Source organism: Malus sylvestris, chromosome 16, assembly GCF_916048215.2.
Source record: "Malus sylvestris chromosome 16, drMalSylv7.2, whole genome shotgun sequence".
Lineage (NCBI taxonomy): Eukaryota > Viridiplantae > Streptophyta > Magnoliopsida > Rosales > Rosaceae > Malus > Malus sylvestris.
The window spans coordinates 37,295,735-37,314,742 of NC_062275.1; the positions used below are offsets into that span (position 1 = coordinate 37,295,735).

Below are 19,008 nucleotides of genomic sequence, written 5' to 3' on the forward strand. Positions count from 1 at the left end.
AAATGAACACTAACTATAAAAAAAATTCATAATAAATTGTTGCATTTTTTATTTATTTATGAATATTGATTCACGTTGATATGAGGGTATATTTTAGCTAAATGTTAGAGAATTTTTCTTTGGTTAATTGGGGCTTGAAAACTTTGATTTTTAACTATAAGGACAAAATAAAGGGTAAAGTGAATGGTATCATAATTAACTTTTTAGTGTAAAAATGTGGTTTTTCGTTGAAGTGAACAGTACCGTGAGCTTTTCGTTAAAGTTCCCTTAATTGTTAGGGATTGTTTTTTAGTTGATAAATCAAATACACATCAAGCTATAATGCTATGTTTCAAATTTTGAAAATTAGTCATGGAAACTTTTAGTTTGCAATTTTGATTTTACCATTAATTTGAATGAAAGTACTATCGTTTAATTTTTAGTGTTATTTTTTGTCTAATAATTTTTTTAACACTTTTACAAACTGATCTCTTGGGGAAAATTTGGATCCGCCATTGGTATCCACTCCATTAATCTATCATGTTTGTCAACGACCTTATCTTTCATACTTTAGCCACGAAAAATATTCACCAACCATACTCGATAGGCGTCAAAATTGGCTTGAGTTGTTCTCGATGGGATCTCAAGTAATGGGGAGTGAGACTTAGGTAAAGTTTTGTTTTTTCAATATTTAGGTGTTCTAAGGGGGTTGGGAAGCCTCAGCCCTGGTTTGATGCTGAGGTGATTTTAAAAAAGTGGGTATCAAAAAAAGTAAACCCCAAACTAACTTTATTTCAAAGTTTAGGATGAAAAAAAAGCCAAAAACCTGAAGCTGCAAAAAACAGCTTCAAAAAACTAGCTTATTTGAAAAACATGGGTGAACAGTAAATTCATTAATGAATTTTTCAATTTGCTAACATTGCCCTCCTGCCTTCCTCCCACTTTCACTCTCGCAAGTCCCTCCGCTCCAGGCGATCTCATGGGTTCTCATCTACCACACCAACTCCTACAAGTCCCTTCGCTCCTCCATCGACAAAGCTGCCAAGAAGCTCGAGACCATGAAGCCTGACTCTTCCTCCGCCGCCAAAATTACCAAAAAGTCCAAGACTAAGAAGATCAACCGCATTGAGAACAACCTCAAGGAATCCAGCTGCGATTTGTCGCTCTTCAAGTTCAAGTCTTGCGCCATCGTCGCCCTTGTCCTCTTCGTCGTCTTCGGACTGCTCAACTTGCTGTTTGAGGACTACCACTCAAAAAACACACTAGAGTTGAGTCACGAAACCAAACGGCTAGCCAGCACTTAGAATTTGCCCTAAAACAAATTTGGTTATGAAGAAACCAAATGCCCATATAAAAGTATGTGCCACTATAATCCAAAGTTTTCGAGTAGAACCAAAAAAATTTCTAAGAAATGTTTCTGAAAAAACATGTAACATTGATTATGCCACTAGAGAAGGATGACGAAAAAGCTCCAACAACCAAGACCAATAGTCCAAAAGCATTCTAAATTTTTTTTAGGGAGATACTCAAGAGCTGAATTACAAAATGCGCAACGAGAAACCTTATGTTGAAGCACCATGTTAGTTAGGAGACTACCGTGGAAGACTTTTCCAAACCAAATGATTTTCCACCAAAGCACTTGGCTATCAATGTTAAGCAAGTGAGAATAAGTATTTTTAGCTATAAGAATACAAAAAAAAAAAAAGATCTAGACCAACATAAAGAGTCAAAAGATGCCAGCACCAGAAGAGGAGTAGTTGTAATTAAAGCAAAACTTCAAGAAAAATAGTAGTAGTGAAATGCTACAACAATTCCAAATGAGAACTGCATAAAATCTCTTATTGAGGCTTTGACAGTATGAGCAAGAGCATCAAGGATGTTGAGATAGGAAATCCAAGCAGCCTGCCCAACCAATTATCAAACCAAAAAGAAACTTGAGAACCATCACCCACAATCCAAGTCGAATGTGAAGAGATAATAGGGAGCACCTTTTTAAAACCTAGCCACACCGAGCATTTTTTTTAAGTGGAAGGAGGAACCAAACCTCTATGCAAGAAGCGAGATCCACCATATCCCAAGAATGCTTTGGGTGAAAACGTGCCAAGAAATTAGAGGAGTACCACGATAGACTAGATCACCTAGAAACCAAATTATTTTGGTTACGTCTGGTTCAATTTTAGTTTATTTACTCTTTTTTGTTGTTGTTAACCTAGAAATTGAAGAAAAGAATGAAGAAAAAAAATATAGTGAATAAGGCTTTCAGTATATTTGGACCTTTAAGTGTGCTTACAACCTTGGAATTGAAGTTTGGCTAAAGATTGACTTGGAGTTGGGCTTGAAAATGAGTACTAACAAAGGCTCGTCACACTAAATGAAGTCCGACGGATGAATTCTAAAACGACATGTGCTTGGTTTCATGCAAACTCTTCTATTAGTTCTATGTTTTTTCTTGAAGTAGGTTGCGGTTGAATTCAGCTCAGTTCAATTCTGAACCACCAAAATTGAATCCAAATCAATAATATTCTTTTTCGTTTTCAATCGGTTCAAATTTTTATAGGTTTTCGAGCCCACCCCCTACGCTGAGTAGCCAACTGATTTTTTTTTCTTTTTTGAGTGTCTAGAAAAGAAAAAAAAAACAATAATAACTTTTAGTGTTGGAATTGCGTACGCTGTGCTGCATAGCGGTGAACAGCAGTTCCGAATCACCCTCTCTCTGAGTCTCTCTCTGTCGCGTAAGGAGCTTGGCATGGAAACGGAAGACATAATAGCAGAAGAGCTGCAAAACGTAGAGGCTGAAATCCAAGGCGTCCAAGGTAACCAACCCCTCTCTATCTCTCTCTCCGCTTTCTGTTTTCCTTTTCCCTTTTTTTTTTTCAAAAATTTTATTTCATCATTTGATACTTTCTATGCTTCAGTTTTTGAAACCTAATTTACTATAGGATTATTATGATAAACCAGAAAAGAAAATGGTTTATGAGGAATTAAAGTATTAATCTTTACGAATTTTGAGTACTAGTTTAAGAAATTGGCTTTATTTGGAGCTGGGTAAATTTGTTAAGTCTATATTATAATGCAATTGCAAGTGTAACCAATATTTTCTGGAGAGTAATCACGAATTCACTATAAGAGGAATTAAGTGCCAATTGTCTGGTTGTTCAAGTCATGGAGCCTCTCTGGAGACAGGGGTATCGCTGCATACGTATTAGGTGTTATTGTTCCCATAAATCTCATGTCCGAAGCCTCGTGCGCTAGGCTGCCCTGTAATGTATGATGTTTTTGGTCTGTGTTAGGTTCACCTCTTTTTTTTTTTTTTTGTCAAATGATAGATTTTGTTAGATTAGATGTTTAGTAAGCCACCGACGGGGTTTGAACCCACACCCTCATGCAAGGGATCAACACCTTTCCACCATTGTGGTAAAAGGCCACTTGCATAAAATCATCAGATTACAAGAATGGGGATTCAAATTTGGGTTCAGAAGACCTCATTTTTCAATTTTGCTAATATTGTTTTTCTTCCTGTTGTTTCTGATTTGATTCATTGGATCATTTGTATTTTAGCCTTCTCACTCATTTGAGGATTTAAAATATATGTTTTGGTTGATCAATGCGGATAATATTTTCTGATAGACAATTCGTATTAAAATATAGAAAAGATAGTAAATGTATGTTATCTGATATGATCCGTCTTGAATAAGTTACAGAAGTTTGTCCACGTTTTTCTTATATATTAAGAACACAGTGACTTATGCATATGTCTCGTTTTTCAGACCAAATTAAGATATTGCTTGACCAACAAGAGAGGTTATATGAAAGGCAATCTGAACTGCAAGCTTTACTTGAAGCATCTAAAGATTCAGCATATCCTGTTAATGGTGCTTCAAATGCTGAGGAAAACTGGTCTGGGATATTTGAGTGGGATTCTCGAGCTAATGATGTTAGGTTCAATATATTTGGCATATCCACATATCGTGCAAATCAGCGAGAGGTAACTTCTGCTTCTGGATTGTTCTTTTTCAAATTTCCTGCTCCTTTGTTTGCTATCATATTGTCAGCTCTCCACTAAGAAAGAGAATATAAGGGATCTTATTGCACTCTCCCTTTGGGTACTTCTTATTTGTAAACAGATGTTGAATAAATTCATGGTTTGAGTCAGGTAAAAATTCATATAAATTCATATCTAAGTTTACTTAATGGAGGAGTTCCTTTGCAAGTTGTCAATAAGCATGAGCTCTGTCTACAAGAAAGATGTTTTAAGTAAATCATGTTTCAGCTTTAATGAAAGCAATTGAACATAAGTTAGTGATAAGAAATTGAACACAAGTAAACAAGATTTTTGCAAATATTTTGAACACCATATCTGCGTGCAACTATCGACATAAATATGTAGTATAAACTGAAGATGCCAATTTCCATTTGAATAGGTAGCAACAGTTTCAGATGGTTCAGTAGTCTTTCAAAAGTAACCCAGTTTACCTCTCTCTGTGACTTATATTTCCACAACTGTAGACCGCACAGAATAACTGGATCCATCTAGATTAACTGTGACCTGCATCAGCACATTGTTGCTTTTCACTGTCTCAGTTGAGGGTGTGGAGATTGGCTGGCCAAAGGAGAGAAAAAAAAATAGCTTAGTAATCAGTCGTATAAAAATTGGAAGAGCAGCGGAAAAAATCATGACAGTACAAGCATTTTTCTTTTCATTTCACGTTTAAAGACAAAAACCCCATTATTTGCTCATTCTTCTTCATAGAATCATATGGAAAGTTAGAAATTCTGGGGCAGCGGTGGCAGTAAACAGCTGAGGGTGTTGTATTCTTCTCGGGACGAGATTGATGTGTTCTGGAAAATGGATAGATTTTGCTCACTGGGAAGATCACAGGGAAATTGGCTAACAAAACCTAGTTTGCCGACAGCTAGGGTTTGGGCAGGGGCCAACTGCTAGGTAAGAAGCACAAAGTCCTAGTTTTCTCTAGGCTTTGGTATATGTAGAGAATATTTGAGATTAATCTTTGTATGTACTTCTCGGTGAAAATGAGGGAGTCAATAGCTACACAAAGAATACAAAGAGGAAGTATTACAGTTACTAGTAATTATAATTAATGACCTTATCAGTACTTCTGTAATTCAAAAAGTCAACTCCTACGCTCGCATAAATAGTTGTTTGCGAGTCTTTATAGCTGATTCATTGAACTGTGGTTTCATATGTCATTTTATTGTATATATAATACAAGTATTAGTTTTGATCATTCAAACTGAAAACTAATTCTTCCAATCAGATAAACCACGTGGGCCTTGGCCTGAGTAGTGTCTGGATATGGTAGCTGGAATTGTGAATGTTTTATCTTTCTCCTGTACCAGTTGTGTTTCTCTTGGTGGTATCGTTAATTGCACTCCAGTAGTTCTAGCGTTATATTAGTGCCAGTTCGCCCTTTAGTTGTTAAAGTTCAAACTGTTTTTTAGATGCTTATCCCCATCTCTTTCTTTAGATTTGCTGATAGTGGCTAATTCGTGCCAGATTATCAATGCTGTGATGAGTGGAAGAGATGTTTTAGTGATTATGGCTGCGGGTGGTGGCAAGAGCCTCTGTTACCAGCTTCCAGCAATCCTTCGTGATGGAGTTGCTCTTGTTGTCAGTCCTTTGCTTTCATTGATTCAGGACCAGGTTGTAATAAATTCTATCCATCACTTTACAAAAACTGTGTCCTGAAGATTTTAATCAGGTTATTCAACAAACTACCATTGCTTCAGGTGATGGGTTTGTCAGCTTTAGGCATTCCAGCTCATATGTTGACATCAACTACTAATAAGGAGGAGGAGAAGTCAATATACAAGACCCTCGAAAAGGGGGAGGGAGATTTGAAAATATTGTACGTGACGCCAGAAAAGATATCAAAGAGTAAGAGGTTTATGTCAAAACTTGAAAAGTGCCATCACGCTGGTCGTCTATCTCTCATTTCTATTGACGTAAGTATGTTGCCTTGAATGATTCATTATACCTTGAAGCAAAAATAGGCATATTGGTATTTTGGCTTTATCATCCCTTCAGCAATCAATACTTTTTGATTCTTTAGTTAGTAAGTTGAATATCTCTGTAGTGTCTAATATCATGGTGTATTTTTTTTCAGGAGGCACATTGCTGCAGCCAGTGGGGTCATGATTTTCGACCTGACTACAAAAGTCTTGGTATCCTCAAGACTCAGTTTCCCAATGTTCCTGTGATTGCTCTGACTGTAAGTTTTTTTTTCTGTCTTTAATTCTTATATCCTCTTTAGAGGCACTATCACAATTCCATAGCTTCTTCCACTCCCATCTCGAATAAACAAAAAGTCCCCAATTTAAATTCTGGGTATTCAATAGAAGTTAAAGTACCTTGTTAATTTTATTTCTCTTGATTGGCGAGAGCTTTGATTTCATTGTGCATTGTATCAGTTTCCTTATTAATAAAATTTAGGGAATTGTTATTGGCACTCCAACAATCTCATTTTGCACTCCAAACTTTCTATAATTGGAAAGAAAATTACATTTGTAAGGAGTGTAGAATGAGATTTTTGGAGTGCTAATAACAGTTCCCAAAATGTATGGTAATAATTTGCTGAATACTGGTCACAATTTTCTCTTCCATGCTGGTGGTAGAGAAGCAAAGGAAAGCATGACAGAGGGGCTGTTATTTTTTGTTTTGTATCGGCAAAATGATGCTATTGAGTGCTTACAAATTTGATAATAAATTCCTTAAATATTGGGGCATTTCAATCAACTCATATGAAACTAATAGAACGGGAAAAAGCAGTTTGGGGTTTGCGGTTTCACCTTCATTCGTAGATAATATAGAGGAATGAAAAGAATGGAGTAACCATGTGCTTGCTTCTAATTGCATTTTTTTGTTGAACTGATGGATTTGTGATATATACTGCAGGCCACTGCTACCCAGAAAGTGCAAAGTGATCTGATGGAGATGCTTCACATTCCTAGATGTGTAAAATTTGTCAGCACAGTCAACAGGCCAAATCTATTTTATATGGTTTGTTTGTTTTTTCATGGTTTCTGGCTTTGAATTTGAAGAGAGGTAGCCATAATTCTTTATGCTTTAGGTACGAGAGAAGTCTTCAGTTGGCAAGGTGGTGGTTGATGAAATTGCAGAATTTATTCATCACTCTTATTCAGATCATGAATCTGGCATAGTGTATTGCTTTTCTCGAAAGGAATGTGAACAGGTCTGTGTTGTTCGTTTATTTTCATTGTTGGTTGCTTTTGGTTGACTGTCACATAATTTGTAAAAAGTGATAACAGATATGGACAAAATAAATCCTGAAATGATGGAAGTGTAAGCAGTTTTAAAGCACAATGCCTGAATTTGGTTAGATAAACTTTTGATAAGTTAACAAGTTTCCAAAATTTTTTTGGAGTCAAAACAGAATTGCTTAAGGATTGCAGTTTTGAGCATATTTCCTAAATATAGAAATCTTTCCCTATAGATAACTTTCACTTAGAACACACTTTGTATACTGTTTTGTAAACATAAGTTTTATAGGATTCTGTTGTTGAGTCTCTCTCTCTCTCTCTCTCTCTCTCTCTCTCTCTCTCTCTGTCTTGTTGGCTACAGTGAGTCTGATATGACCCATGACCACAACTATTTAATTTATCTAAACTGGATTATTATATATATTTTTTCCATGAATTTGCTTACTTAGCGTAAATTCACACATGATCAGGGCTTTAGCATAATTGTCATGCATAGATAGGAGTTTTAGGTTGTAGCAATGCATCATACATAATTGCTTGTCCAAAATAGCATTATACATAATTCCTTACGTTTAGAATTCTAGGTTGCAAAGGAGCTGCGTGAGAAAGGAATATCAGCTCATCATTATCATGCAGACATGGATGCAAATGCTCGTGAAAATGTTCATAAGCGGTAAATTTATTGACTCATTATAGATATTTTGCAGAGATTATTTTTCCAGTATGATTTGTGGCTGAGGGTTGTTTTTACTTTGACTCTCCTCTGGAACTTGCTCTTTTGATGTATCCGGCAATAAATTAAACTTAGCAAATTAGAGAATAACCAGAAACACATAAGATTTATACCGGTTTGGTAGAACTTGTGCCTATGTCCAGTTGTGATTTCTCTAGATAGAGAAACCATGACTTCTTTGATAAATAATAGAGCGTACAGTACTTTTGCAAACCCTAGAACTAATCCCTTTCCTCCCTTGGCTATCTCTCTGTTTTCTCTCACTTTCCTTTTAGCCTTTCCCGCGCCTCTATTTATAAATATAGGGTGCGGTTTACATCCTATTTTCTGATTAGGTTTCCTATTCTATATGGGACAGAAAAAGTACACTTTCTTTCCTATCCAGTTTGGCTTCTAGGATTCCTAATCTAATTTTACAAGAAAACTTAATTCTTTTCTAATCCTTGTAGGACAAGAATCTGTTCACCTTTTGGTTTCCTAATACAACCCTAAACAAGATAGGAGGTTAACAAAAGACGGACCAAAAAGCTAATAATCTCCACCTTGGTGAGTCGAACCAAGTCTTGACTGTTGCACTCCAGATTATCTTCGAACCTTCTTGAAGCAGCTTTGGAAATCTTCAAGAACCTTCACCTTGGCAAACTTCTTATTGCCTCATTGGACCTCAAGTGAGGAGGTGCTCCACCTTGATCAATCAATGAGATTGATTAAGTTCAAGCAATGCTTGAATTTCTTCCAAGTCCACTGCAGAGTCAGCATCAATGTACCCTAACACCCTTGCATTTGTGTTCCACTTCTTCTCAAACATAATCCCTTGTCACCAAGAACCTCTCAAGTAATGCAGAATCAACTTTACTGCATCCCATTGTTGCTTTCCTAGATTTGCCATGTACTTGGAAATGACGCTGATTGCTTGAGTTAAGTCGGGTCACACCATTGCAAACCTTGGACAGCCCCCAACATTAGCATAGGGAACCTTCTCCATCTCTGATTTCTCTTTTTCTGACTTGGGACATTGTTGGCCACTCAAGGAGTCGAAACTGCCTTTGCTTCTAGCATGTTGAACTTCTCAAGAACCTTTTGGATATATTTGGCTTGTGATATCTAGATCCTACCATCGGTCCTATCTCTCTGAATTTCCATGCCAAGGATGTTTTATGTACCACCTAGATCCTTTATGTCAAACTCCTTGCTTAACATCTTTTTCAAGTCTTGAATTCTAGACTTGAAGTGCAAGTTCAGTGCAAATGGAGGCCCAAATGAGTTAGGGGTGAGGATCGGAGATCAAGAAGTACCAAAGAGCGACCGCTTTCGTTACCTAAGATCTATCTTGCAAAAGAATGGAGAATTAGATGGAGACCTCAACCATAGAATACATGCTGGATGGATGAAGTGGAAGAGTGCATCCGGCGTGTTGTGTGAACATAGGATGCTTCGTTGGATGTGTGGGCACACGAGAAAGGATAAGATTAGGAATGAGGATATCCGAGTTAAAGTAGGAGTAGCCAAAATTGAGGGAAAGATGAGAGAAAATCGGTTACGGTGGTTTGGACATGTGCAAAGAAGGCTTACTGACGCTTCGGTTAGAAGATGCAACTACGGGACAGAGGTCCAAGGCCGAAGGGGTAGAAGAAGACCTAGGAAAACTTTGGAAGAGACTCTTAAGAAAAGACTTAGAGTACTTGGATCTAAAGGAGGACATGACACAGAACCGAGCGCAATGGCGTTCTAGGATTCTGTTTGGGCCCAATATACTGGTTTGGGCCGAGTTTAGAATTGGTCTCGGCCTGGAGGGGGTTGCTCAGGGAGCTGGTCGTGTCCTATCAGGATGGGGTAGTTGAATCCTGACACAATAAGGAGTCTCGGTAGGATGAGGATGCTGAAATTTGGGAATGAATTTGGCCTGATAAGTGGTTGAGTTCAAAGTCTTAATAGGAGTAGGATTGACCGAGATAAGATTGGATCGGGGTAAGGAGTCCTAATCTAAGTATAGGTTTGATTCGATAAATAGAGGGAGGGGTGCATCATTCAAGGCCCCTCCAATTCAACACACAAACTGCCCTACGCAAACTCTCGCTCTACGCGAAACCTCTCAACAACCTTGAGATTTTTATTTTCTTTTATGCCGACACACCTTCAGTTTGGATAAACAGCATTGTGAAGGCAACCGGTGATACCTTCAGTTTGGATAAACATCACTATCGTCGTAGAACTAGTCGATCGCGGAACATCTTCAGTTTGAATAAACAGCACTGCGTCGAGGCCGACTGGTTATCTATCCAAGTCTCGGTTGAGAAAGACTTTCGGGTCTTTGTTGGCAGAAGTCATCTCATTAGCCTTTTTGGCGAGGTGAGGTGCTACAATTTACTAGGGCTTGGCACATTGAACGCCGAGTTGTTTTATGATTGGGTCACAAGCTTTAGAGTTCGGTATTCTGACGGCTGAACCACATTTACCATCAAGACATATCTGTTTTGAGTATCTGTGCCCCTATACTCTGGTCGATTCGGCGTGCTTATACCCTTACAAATATAATCACTGTGACCGAATTCGGCGCCGACGATTTGTGAACTTTGTAGAACTAGCAGCCTTGTCTTCAGGCTCTAGAACCCGAAGGCCGAGAATGTTCCTTCCTTGGCCGCAATCGCAAGATCGAGAAGTCAACAGGGCACCCAATGCAACATCAACATATTTTACTCCTCGGCCGAGCTCGGCCGACGAGTTGGCACGCCCTGCATCAACCGAAGGACGTAGTTAGCTCACTAGTTACTCAGCCTGCGCACCAAGTAGGCTTGGTAGTTTTTAGGGTCAACAGATTCATATAGCCGACCCCACTTAGTGGGAAAAGGCTTTGTTGTTGTTGTTGTTGTTGTTGTTGTTGGTTCCTAATCTAATTGTATAAGAAAACTTAATTCTTTCCTAATCCTTGTAGGACAAGAATCTGTGCACCTTTGGCTTTCCAAAATACAATCCTAAACAAAATAGGACTTTAACAAAAGACAAACCAAAAACCTAACAAGGGTATCATGGAATTACATGACTGTTGCTAAGTATGCTGGTCTGTTCTTTTTTTTTTTTAAGGGACAAAATCTTTCTGGATTGTTTTGCTGAGTGCTGACTAAAGTTTACCATGGATTAACCTCTTATTTGTCACATTCCTTGAAATTCTGGATATCTTTTCCCAAAGTACCATATCCAAAAGTCAAAGTTGCCCAAAATTCAGACGATACACAGAATGAAGAATTGGACATGCATATCGTATTTACTACCCAAGCTTATGACCATTTTGATTGTTAATTACCATTCCTAGCTCATGTGTTAGGAGGTGGAGGACAGGGATTAGTAGTGAGTTTATCTAATTTTTAAGAGATAATTGATGGCAAACCGAGAGGTAGGTTTAGAGCCTTGAGAGGGCTAAGACAGAGGCATTTTGCTCTCCACAATTCGTTTTACATTAATTGTTGATCTTTAGATGCTTGAAAACTTGGTTTAGGTTGTCAACCCTTATGGGTTACCTTCAGGATGGAAGATTAATAGATAGTTTTTTTTTAACTGAATGCCCAGCTCATATTATTCAAGCCCGCTTCTTAAAACTCAATTGTTACCCTTTATTATCTATTTTTAGCAACTAGTATTATCTTTATGGATGTTGAGGTAACTCTGTATACGTATCGCCTATTCTGAGCTCACACATGATCACGTGTTAATGCATATTCCTTTGTTTAGTCACTTTCTCCTCTTTCGTATGTTTGATAGCACAGGTGGAGCAATGGAAGGCTACAAGTCATCGTAGGCACTGTATGTTTGTTTTCAGTTCCCTTTTTCACCGTAAGGAACTTTATTGTTTTCCTATTTATCTTCCTTACACCTTAGCTTGCATATGCATTCCAGGTGGCATTTGGCATGGGAATCAACAAACCAGATGGTTAGTCCTTCAACATTATTTGTTTTGATTTTGTGTTGTATGGGTTCTCCAATCGAAATTTATCTTCTTTGCATTGACAGTATGTGGGGACTTAATAGATTATGGTGGTTTTCTGGTCATCATATTTGGACTTGACTCCTAATGGGAGTCATGGATGAATCATGAAGTTCTGAAAACTATTATGCATACAGGTCAAGATATTCCTAATTTCCCAGCACATACGCGCACATGGGTGCGGTCACACACTATCGGTACTGTACATAAGGTCTGAATCTGCAAAAATATTCACTAAACTAAGAGAACCTTAATAGATAATTGAATGGTGATTTGATTCTTTTAACATGGTGAGTCCCAAAAGGGAAAGGAGCTTTAGCTCGAATCTGCAACTTGATTTATAATTTACTCCTTTTACATCATAATGACCATGTTTTTATTTCTTCGATCAATAGTACTATCAAAACTGAGACCTAAGGGGCCCGAGCTGGTTACTTGGGGCCTTTGTTTCTCACTGAATTGAGCATTATGACCAGCACACATAGCCCAACTCTTGGGCACTTGGTCTTAAATTTGCAATGTTCATGTATTTTCCCCAATAAAAGCATATTATCATTAATGTGTAGAAATAACCTAATTGCTCGGAATCTTTACAGAGCTAATACAACTAGAGGTTCAGAAAATAAAGAAAGGTGCAGTTTGATTCGGGCAATCCCAGAATCTTGTATTGCATTATTTGTGAGAAGCCTAAGTTGTGAAAAGGCTCGGTGCTGGCAGTTTTATTTTGTTTTGTTTGAATGGAGAGAAATAGGGGAAACATTTAGGGTGTGAAGGGGGAGAATGTGGATTACTTGTGGGTTAGAGTTTGTTTCTGGACATCCTTTTGGCTTCAGATAGTATGGACTGATTGTTTATGCTATTTTATTTCCTGATTGGGGACTGTTCTATGTTTGTCAGTTCTTTCGTTTTTTTTTTCTTGCTTTTATCTTTTCTTGTTCTTTAATTGCATGTAGTTCAGGGAACACCATGTCTCTTGTGTTGTAATTTCGTTTTGTTTTCAATGGAAATCTTAGCACCTTATAAATATAATGATATTAAGGGGGGGAATAATTTTTCATAATAATTAATAACATAAGAATTTAAATTGGTAAGTATGAGTAACATGTTATGGGGAAAAGTTTCATATATGGGTGGATCAGGGACAAGTTCAGTCTAATGTTCAAAGTCTTGGGATCACAGACAACAAAACTTGTGCAGTCAATGCTTTCTTTCTTCACTTATCTTCTATTTCCTTATGTTGTCTTGTTTTTCCATGCCATTTGAAGTTTGCATACAAATACAAATTTAATCTTATTTTACTGTTCCGTCAAAGAAGTCTTTTTCTTTTCCTGTTATATCTAATACTGGTAACTGCTTGTAGTCCGGTTTGTCATCCATCACAGCCTAAGTAAATCAATGGAAACATACTACCAGGTTTTTCACCTTCCCAGCTGCTAACTTACATATCCTTTAATTTTATCCCTTCTGTAACCTTCGTAAGTCCAGGAAAGCGGCCGAGCTGGACGAGATGGACTCCCTTCTCAATGCCTACTTTATTTTAGACCCGGTGATGTTCCTAGACAGGTATTATTTTCTGCTATTGCACTGGTTCATTTATAATTTCCTAAACAATGTGATCTTTAGATATTATTTTCTCTGAGCAGAGTTCAATGGTCTTCTATGAAAATTCTGGATTGCAGAACCTTTATGACATAGTACGATATTGTCAGGTAGTATCCGTTTTCATTTTAGTCATCCTACCAGTTACATCGTTTCGTAATATTTGTAGCCTTGCGCCACATGCATTTGATTTTTTGTAATAAAAGTAGTAAATCTAACATTAGTCTTATCAATTTCTCTTTAAAATTGCAGTCAAAAAGACAATGCCGCCATAGTTCGTTTTTCCGCCATTTTGCTGAGCCATTACAGGACTGCAATGGTAATAGTGTTATTGGTTGTTCCTCTGTATGCTCAAGAGCACATGCATACGCACACACGGGGACACACGTCATTTGTTTGGTTTTACTAATTCTTATAACTAATGTATGCTATCTCAGGGATGTGTGACAACTGTGCATTTTCCAATGAGGTTAAAGAACTGGATGTGTCACGTATGTTTCTTTGTGTTCTCTTCAATGGAAAAGAGTACAATTCTTTATAATTGTCTATTAGTTCGTTCATAATGTTGGCATGCTTTACAGGACATGCAAAGGTTATTATTTCTTTGCTGCAAGATGTACAAGAAAATGATCAAAGATTGACTGTGCTGCAATTAGTTGATAAAATCAAAATAAAGCACAAGGAACTAGGTATGTTTATTGCTCCATTATATAATTCTTTTTGTATTAGATGATTGATTCCGGTGTAGTAGATCTAGGAATAAGTTCAGGGATTATTCTCTTTCTCATATAGTGTGGGATATGTTAGCAGCCGTAAAATGATTTTGATTCAGTTTTAGTTATTTGTAAATAGATCTATTTGAGAGGTCTTAGCTAGTTTTGTTGGATGGTGGATTTCTTATCCACTATTTTGTAATTCATGTTATTGTTTTAATAAATTGTTATCATTTCTTCTATAAAAAAAAAAAAAAATTGATTCCGGTGTAATAAATGTACCATTTTAGCTATCAAGGAAATGTTTGTACCACCAGAAAATAATGGTAAACTAATTCAGTTTTGTAATTTCAATCTGAGTTACATACTAGCACAATGCATTGATCAGCTTTCCCTATAATAGTGATATCTACTGAGGAGTGAAAAAGAAATAGAGGGTTTTTAGTTTACTTAGGAAAAATGAAGTTTGTGTAGGTCGAAGGCTGTGCCTTTATTATGTTATTATATGAATGCTAGAACTGTCTCTGTCATATTATATTTTGGTCTATTCACGATTTCTGCTTGTCTAAGATCTAGTGATGGGAACAAGGGGTTGTTTTCTGTATTGTGTAGGCCTTGTAGGGTCAAAGGCGTGAGAGGCATGAAACTTTTGGAAAGAACTGGAGGGGCATATTGTATTTTCCTTTTTGTAGTTCCAAGTGGTGTCAATGGCGGAGCCATATAGTTAGTTCACACGGCGCACTACTCAATTGCACATTATTTAGTAGTTACTGTATAATTGACGAGTTAATCAGTTTTCTATCGCACAAAGTAATATTATTGAAAACATATAATGAACCAACAATCATATAGCCTTTCACTTATACATTAATAAATTATGGAACAAAAAGAAAAAAAAAATTAAGAGAGATTTGACTTAAAACACAAATTCTGACATGTTATCATTTAATGAATGGAAACTTATCATTGGTGTATGAATTACTCAGGTTCTGAGCTGAACAGAGAGGAAATAGAGCAGCTTGTCATACAGCTTATATTAGATCGATTTTTGGTAAGAAGTTGAACTCTTGGACCTTGAAAAAGTCATCGTTCTTAATTTTTTGATTTTTTTCTGATCTGGTTTTTGACAATCACAGAAAACTCTTTAAGAATTCTAATTTTTAATGTTCTGGCATGTGCAAGTATTCGGTCTTAAACCTTGATGTTCCTGCAATGTTTTAAATAATATTTGTTAGTGTGATATACATTTTTGGCCATTCCTGAACCCCTAAGGTTCCTTTGGCCCATTTGGTTTGCGGGATTTGCTCTTTGGGCAGGAAATACCTATGCTCATTCCTGGGGGATGGGAATAGAAGTTTTTGAGTGTTCCAAAATGTGGAAATGAGAATGACATCAAGGAAAATTTCGTTGTTTTTCATTCTGACTATGCAGTTATCAGAACCAATTTTTTTTTAGCCCTTGAATCATACCCCAGCATTGTGTATAAAAAAGTTGTATTCTAAATTTTCAACCAAGATAATTTAGTCAGAAAAGATGCATTGTTTGCATTTCTCTAGTCATGGGAAAAACACCCCAAAGGGTATGAGATTCCCCTTTCATGTGCTTGGAATACCATGTGGCGGTTATCTGTTTCCATCAATGGTCTTCCTAAACATGAGAATGGGATCTCGTTCTCATCTATCTCATCGGCGAATCAAACAGACCGTTAAGCCTTTTGGGGTCTGCTTATTTGCCAAAAATTATGGGAAGGCTCCGGTTTCGAGGGTCCTAAAATCTCCAATCTCTATCTGCATTTGTTTGCTTGTCCATGCATAGGGTGGGGCTGCAGGTGAGGATTGTAAGTTTGATATACATTGATGTGGGCTCTCAGCTTAAGCTTTGGGCCTTATAATTCTGTTACAGTTCCATTTTCTTTTAGTTTCTGAATTATTTCGTTAAAGCATATTGTTGTTGTTATTAATTTTTTTTTTTTTTTTTGCAAGACAAAAAGTTTGTCTCCCAAGGTTTTTATTTTTCATTCTCTATAAATGATGCCCTGTTAAATCTTCTGTAAGCATGTTATTATTTTTTTTGAATCTTTATAACTCTCATATGGTTGTTTCAAGTACGTGATATAGAATCACACTGTTCTTGATGCAGAAAGAAGAATTTCAGCATACAGCTTATGCTACAAATGCATATGTAACAATAGGACCCTTGGCAAAGCAAGTATTGCAAGGTCAGAAATTATTCTTTCTCAAAAGATGCCACGTAAAAGAAGTTGTGTTGTCGAAATCTAATAAGAGATTTGTATTCCAGTCTCTTTATATTAACATATTTTATACAGGAAAAGTTTATGGTATTATCTGAAATGCTATGTTTTGAAAGTTACAGTTTGAGGCATTTTATTTTAAGAACGACATGTCTTGTAGCATAATGTTGAAAACCACGCCCACTAGACCTTGTTCTCTAATGTAACCAACGACAATAGACTAGACTAGCAAATATAGAAAACCTTAGAAACACACAAAAATTATACTGGTTCGGCAGAACTTTTGCCTACGTCATGTTGTGATTTCTCTAGAACATTTATATAGGGACACACCGCACTAGAATTCAGTGATCCAAACAGTCAAATTTACAGCTTATTCTCAAAGACTACATCTGCTAGGATCACCCAAATCAAAAGGTGCTTGTGCCTTTAAGATATTGCCAATGAGACAGTCATGAGTCCTTTTGGGCTCTCCTATTCCAAAGTAATACTGCAGCGTTTTAAGTTTTAATTTACTTACCAGTTCTGTTATAGAAGTTTGCAGAAGCTTTACCCATACCCTAGAGGATATCTTTGAAGGTGGAATGCTAACCGTGAGAATTGCGAAACTTGAGCCATTTTCCATCCCATTTGGAGTGAGTTTCTAGTTTTTCTGTTCTCAAGTCTAACCCTTATGTGAATTGCAGAACGTCAGATAGTTTTACATTTTGAGGTATTCTAAGAAACGGAGTCGCATATTATCACAAGTTTCCTTGAATGCTATTCTTGATATGTCTATATTCATTAATAATAGCAAAATAAAACATGTCGGTTACAGTATGAAAGTGATTAACTGTGGAAGTAAAGATCCGCTTTTACACTAACTTTGGATATATGTCTATATTGGTCAATCTGGCCAAATTGCACGCCCCTGTAATTTGGTGTAAAATATTTACACCTGTGGGTGCTACTGCACGTGATACATGTTTATTAAAGAAAATATCGTTGATGGTCCAATTTACCTAGAGCCTACTTTATACCTGTTTTATGTCGGTTGTTTAGGTTCCTGTACTGAAAATTTGGTCTAAGAGCATCTCCAATGGAGTAGGCAAACCCATTTGATTGCTTAATCCATTGGAGTGTCACACTTTTTCCATGAGGCAATTGAGTAGCCATCATGCCACATCAGCCTTTATGGTACAATTTTGCCTACTTTAATTGTCTATACCATTGGAGATGCTCTAATAAGATGCATATTTTCCTTTTTGAGCACCGTACCTGCAAATAGAAAGAAAGAGAATTGTGATGTAACTCGACTCAATTTCAGTGTCATGATCACCTACATTTCACCTTTCACTGTCCATAAACTACTGAAACTCATATTAACCGCTTGGAAAGAAGGTTTTATGTTACTCTTGACTCCGTTTTCACTTCTTTTCTGGTTAGCTCTAATTGACACCAATTCATTTCACATTTAGGTAAGAGAAGCATAAAGCTTGAAATGACTAGCGGGCAAAAGAAAGTAGCTGGTATGAGATCAGTTAAACACTGTCGTGCTTCCTCTACTCTGGAATTGAAGCTTGACGAGCTGAGGAAGGAACTATCTTCAGTTCATGGAGGAATATTTCCACATTCTGTTCTGTCTACTCAGCAAATCAGCTTGATAAGTGCCCAGAAGCCAAATTCGATGGAACTGGTTAGTTTTGTGAACACTATTCCAATTAAGATACATACAAAAAGTTTCAGCCTCATTACGTTAACATTTCAGCTTGTTAGTGGGGGGGTTGTGTAGGGGGAGATCTCTTGCAACAATTTAAGTAGTTCGAGATCTTCTGTTTGATGAAAACTTGTAGTGCGATGTATTATATGCTATTAATCTATGCTGTTGCTATGCAAACAAGGCGTAGGTGTCCTGAATTTATGCATGAAGCATATTTAATTTCTTTGCAGTTGGAGAATATAATTGGAAAAGTGAAGACGGAGAAATACGGAAATAGAATCCTTGAACAAGTGACAAAGTATGCTGATTCGGCGCAGCCTGATGAGGTTAAAGAAGAAGAAGAAGAAGAAAATGAAAACAGAGCCTCAAAAAGGCTAAAGAGCAAAAAGCAACTTATCCTTGTTGAGAGTAGTGATGATGAATCATGATAGGATCAGTTCTAACTCTCTTTTGTTTGACTTCCCACAACATAGACACTATCTGGGTAAGGAGCTCGTTTGAGTGCATAATATGCTGGAGATGGAAACACGGATGGAAAAATATGTTTCTTATCAGTTTTCTTTGTAAAAGGGATAAAAAGCCAAACCAATTATAGCTCTGTCTTCGAAATCAGAAAAATTACGTAATGAGCTGTGAGTTTTTACAATTTATATGCGAGTATTTTCGTCATTTTGCTTTTGTGCATGGTGTGTATGGAGTGTGCAATGTGCATGGCCGGTTTGTCCTATTTTGGTCTAAACATTAAGAAAATGGCCTATTTATGTCAATTTCCCAAATATTTGTGTTATGAATAACATATCTAGGAATATGATTGTG

The 19,008-nt window shown here is 36.9% G+C and overlaps 1 protein-coding gene across 6 annotated transcripts; it reads left to right on the plus strand.

The window, feature by feature from the left end:
• The first annotated feature begins 2,432 nt into the window (after positions 1 to 2,432).
• On the plus strand, positions 2,433 to 18,861 carry LOC126606188 (ATP-dependent DNA helicase Q-like 2). Of its 6 annotated transcripts, none has more exons than XM_050273546.1 (20): positions 2,433 to 2,792; positions 3,747 to 3,964; positions 5,495 to 5,641; positions 5,728 to 5,943; positions 6,105 to 6,209; positions 6,893 to 6,997; positions 7,068 to 7,190; positions 7,795 to 7,891; positions 11,708 to 11,749; positions 11,843 to 11,875; positions 13,294 to 13,343; positions 13,416 to 13,493; positions 13,574 to 13,639; positions 13,782 to 13,848; positions 13,967 to 14,020; positions 14,111 to 14,218; positions 15,229 to 15,293; positions 16,382 to 16,460; positions 17,028 to 17,128; positions 17,951 to 18,114. In XM_050273546.1, the coding sequence occupies exons 1-20, from the start codon at positions 2,726 to 2,728 to the stop codon at positions 17,963 to 17,965; spliced, it is 1,836 nt and encodes a 611-aa protein (XP_050129503.1). In that variant the 5' UTR covers positions 2,433 to 2,725; the 3' UTR covers positions 17,966 to 18,114. The 6 variants fall into 6 exon arrangements, 5 of the variants coding, with proteins under 5 accessions (XP_050129503.1, XP_050129504.1, XP_050129500.1 ...); XM_050273547.1 differs by having other exon boundaries at positions 17,031 to 17,128; XR_007617150.1 differs by having other exon boundaries at positions 2,435 to 2,792; positions 17,038 to 17,128; positions 17,951 to 18,088.
• The last annotated feature ends 147 nt before the right edge of the window (positions 18,862 to 19,008 follow it).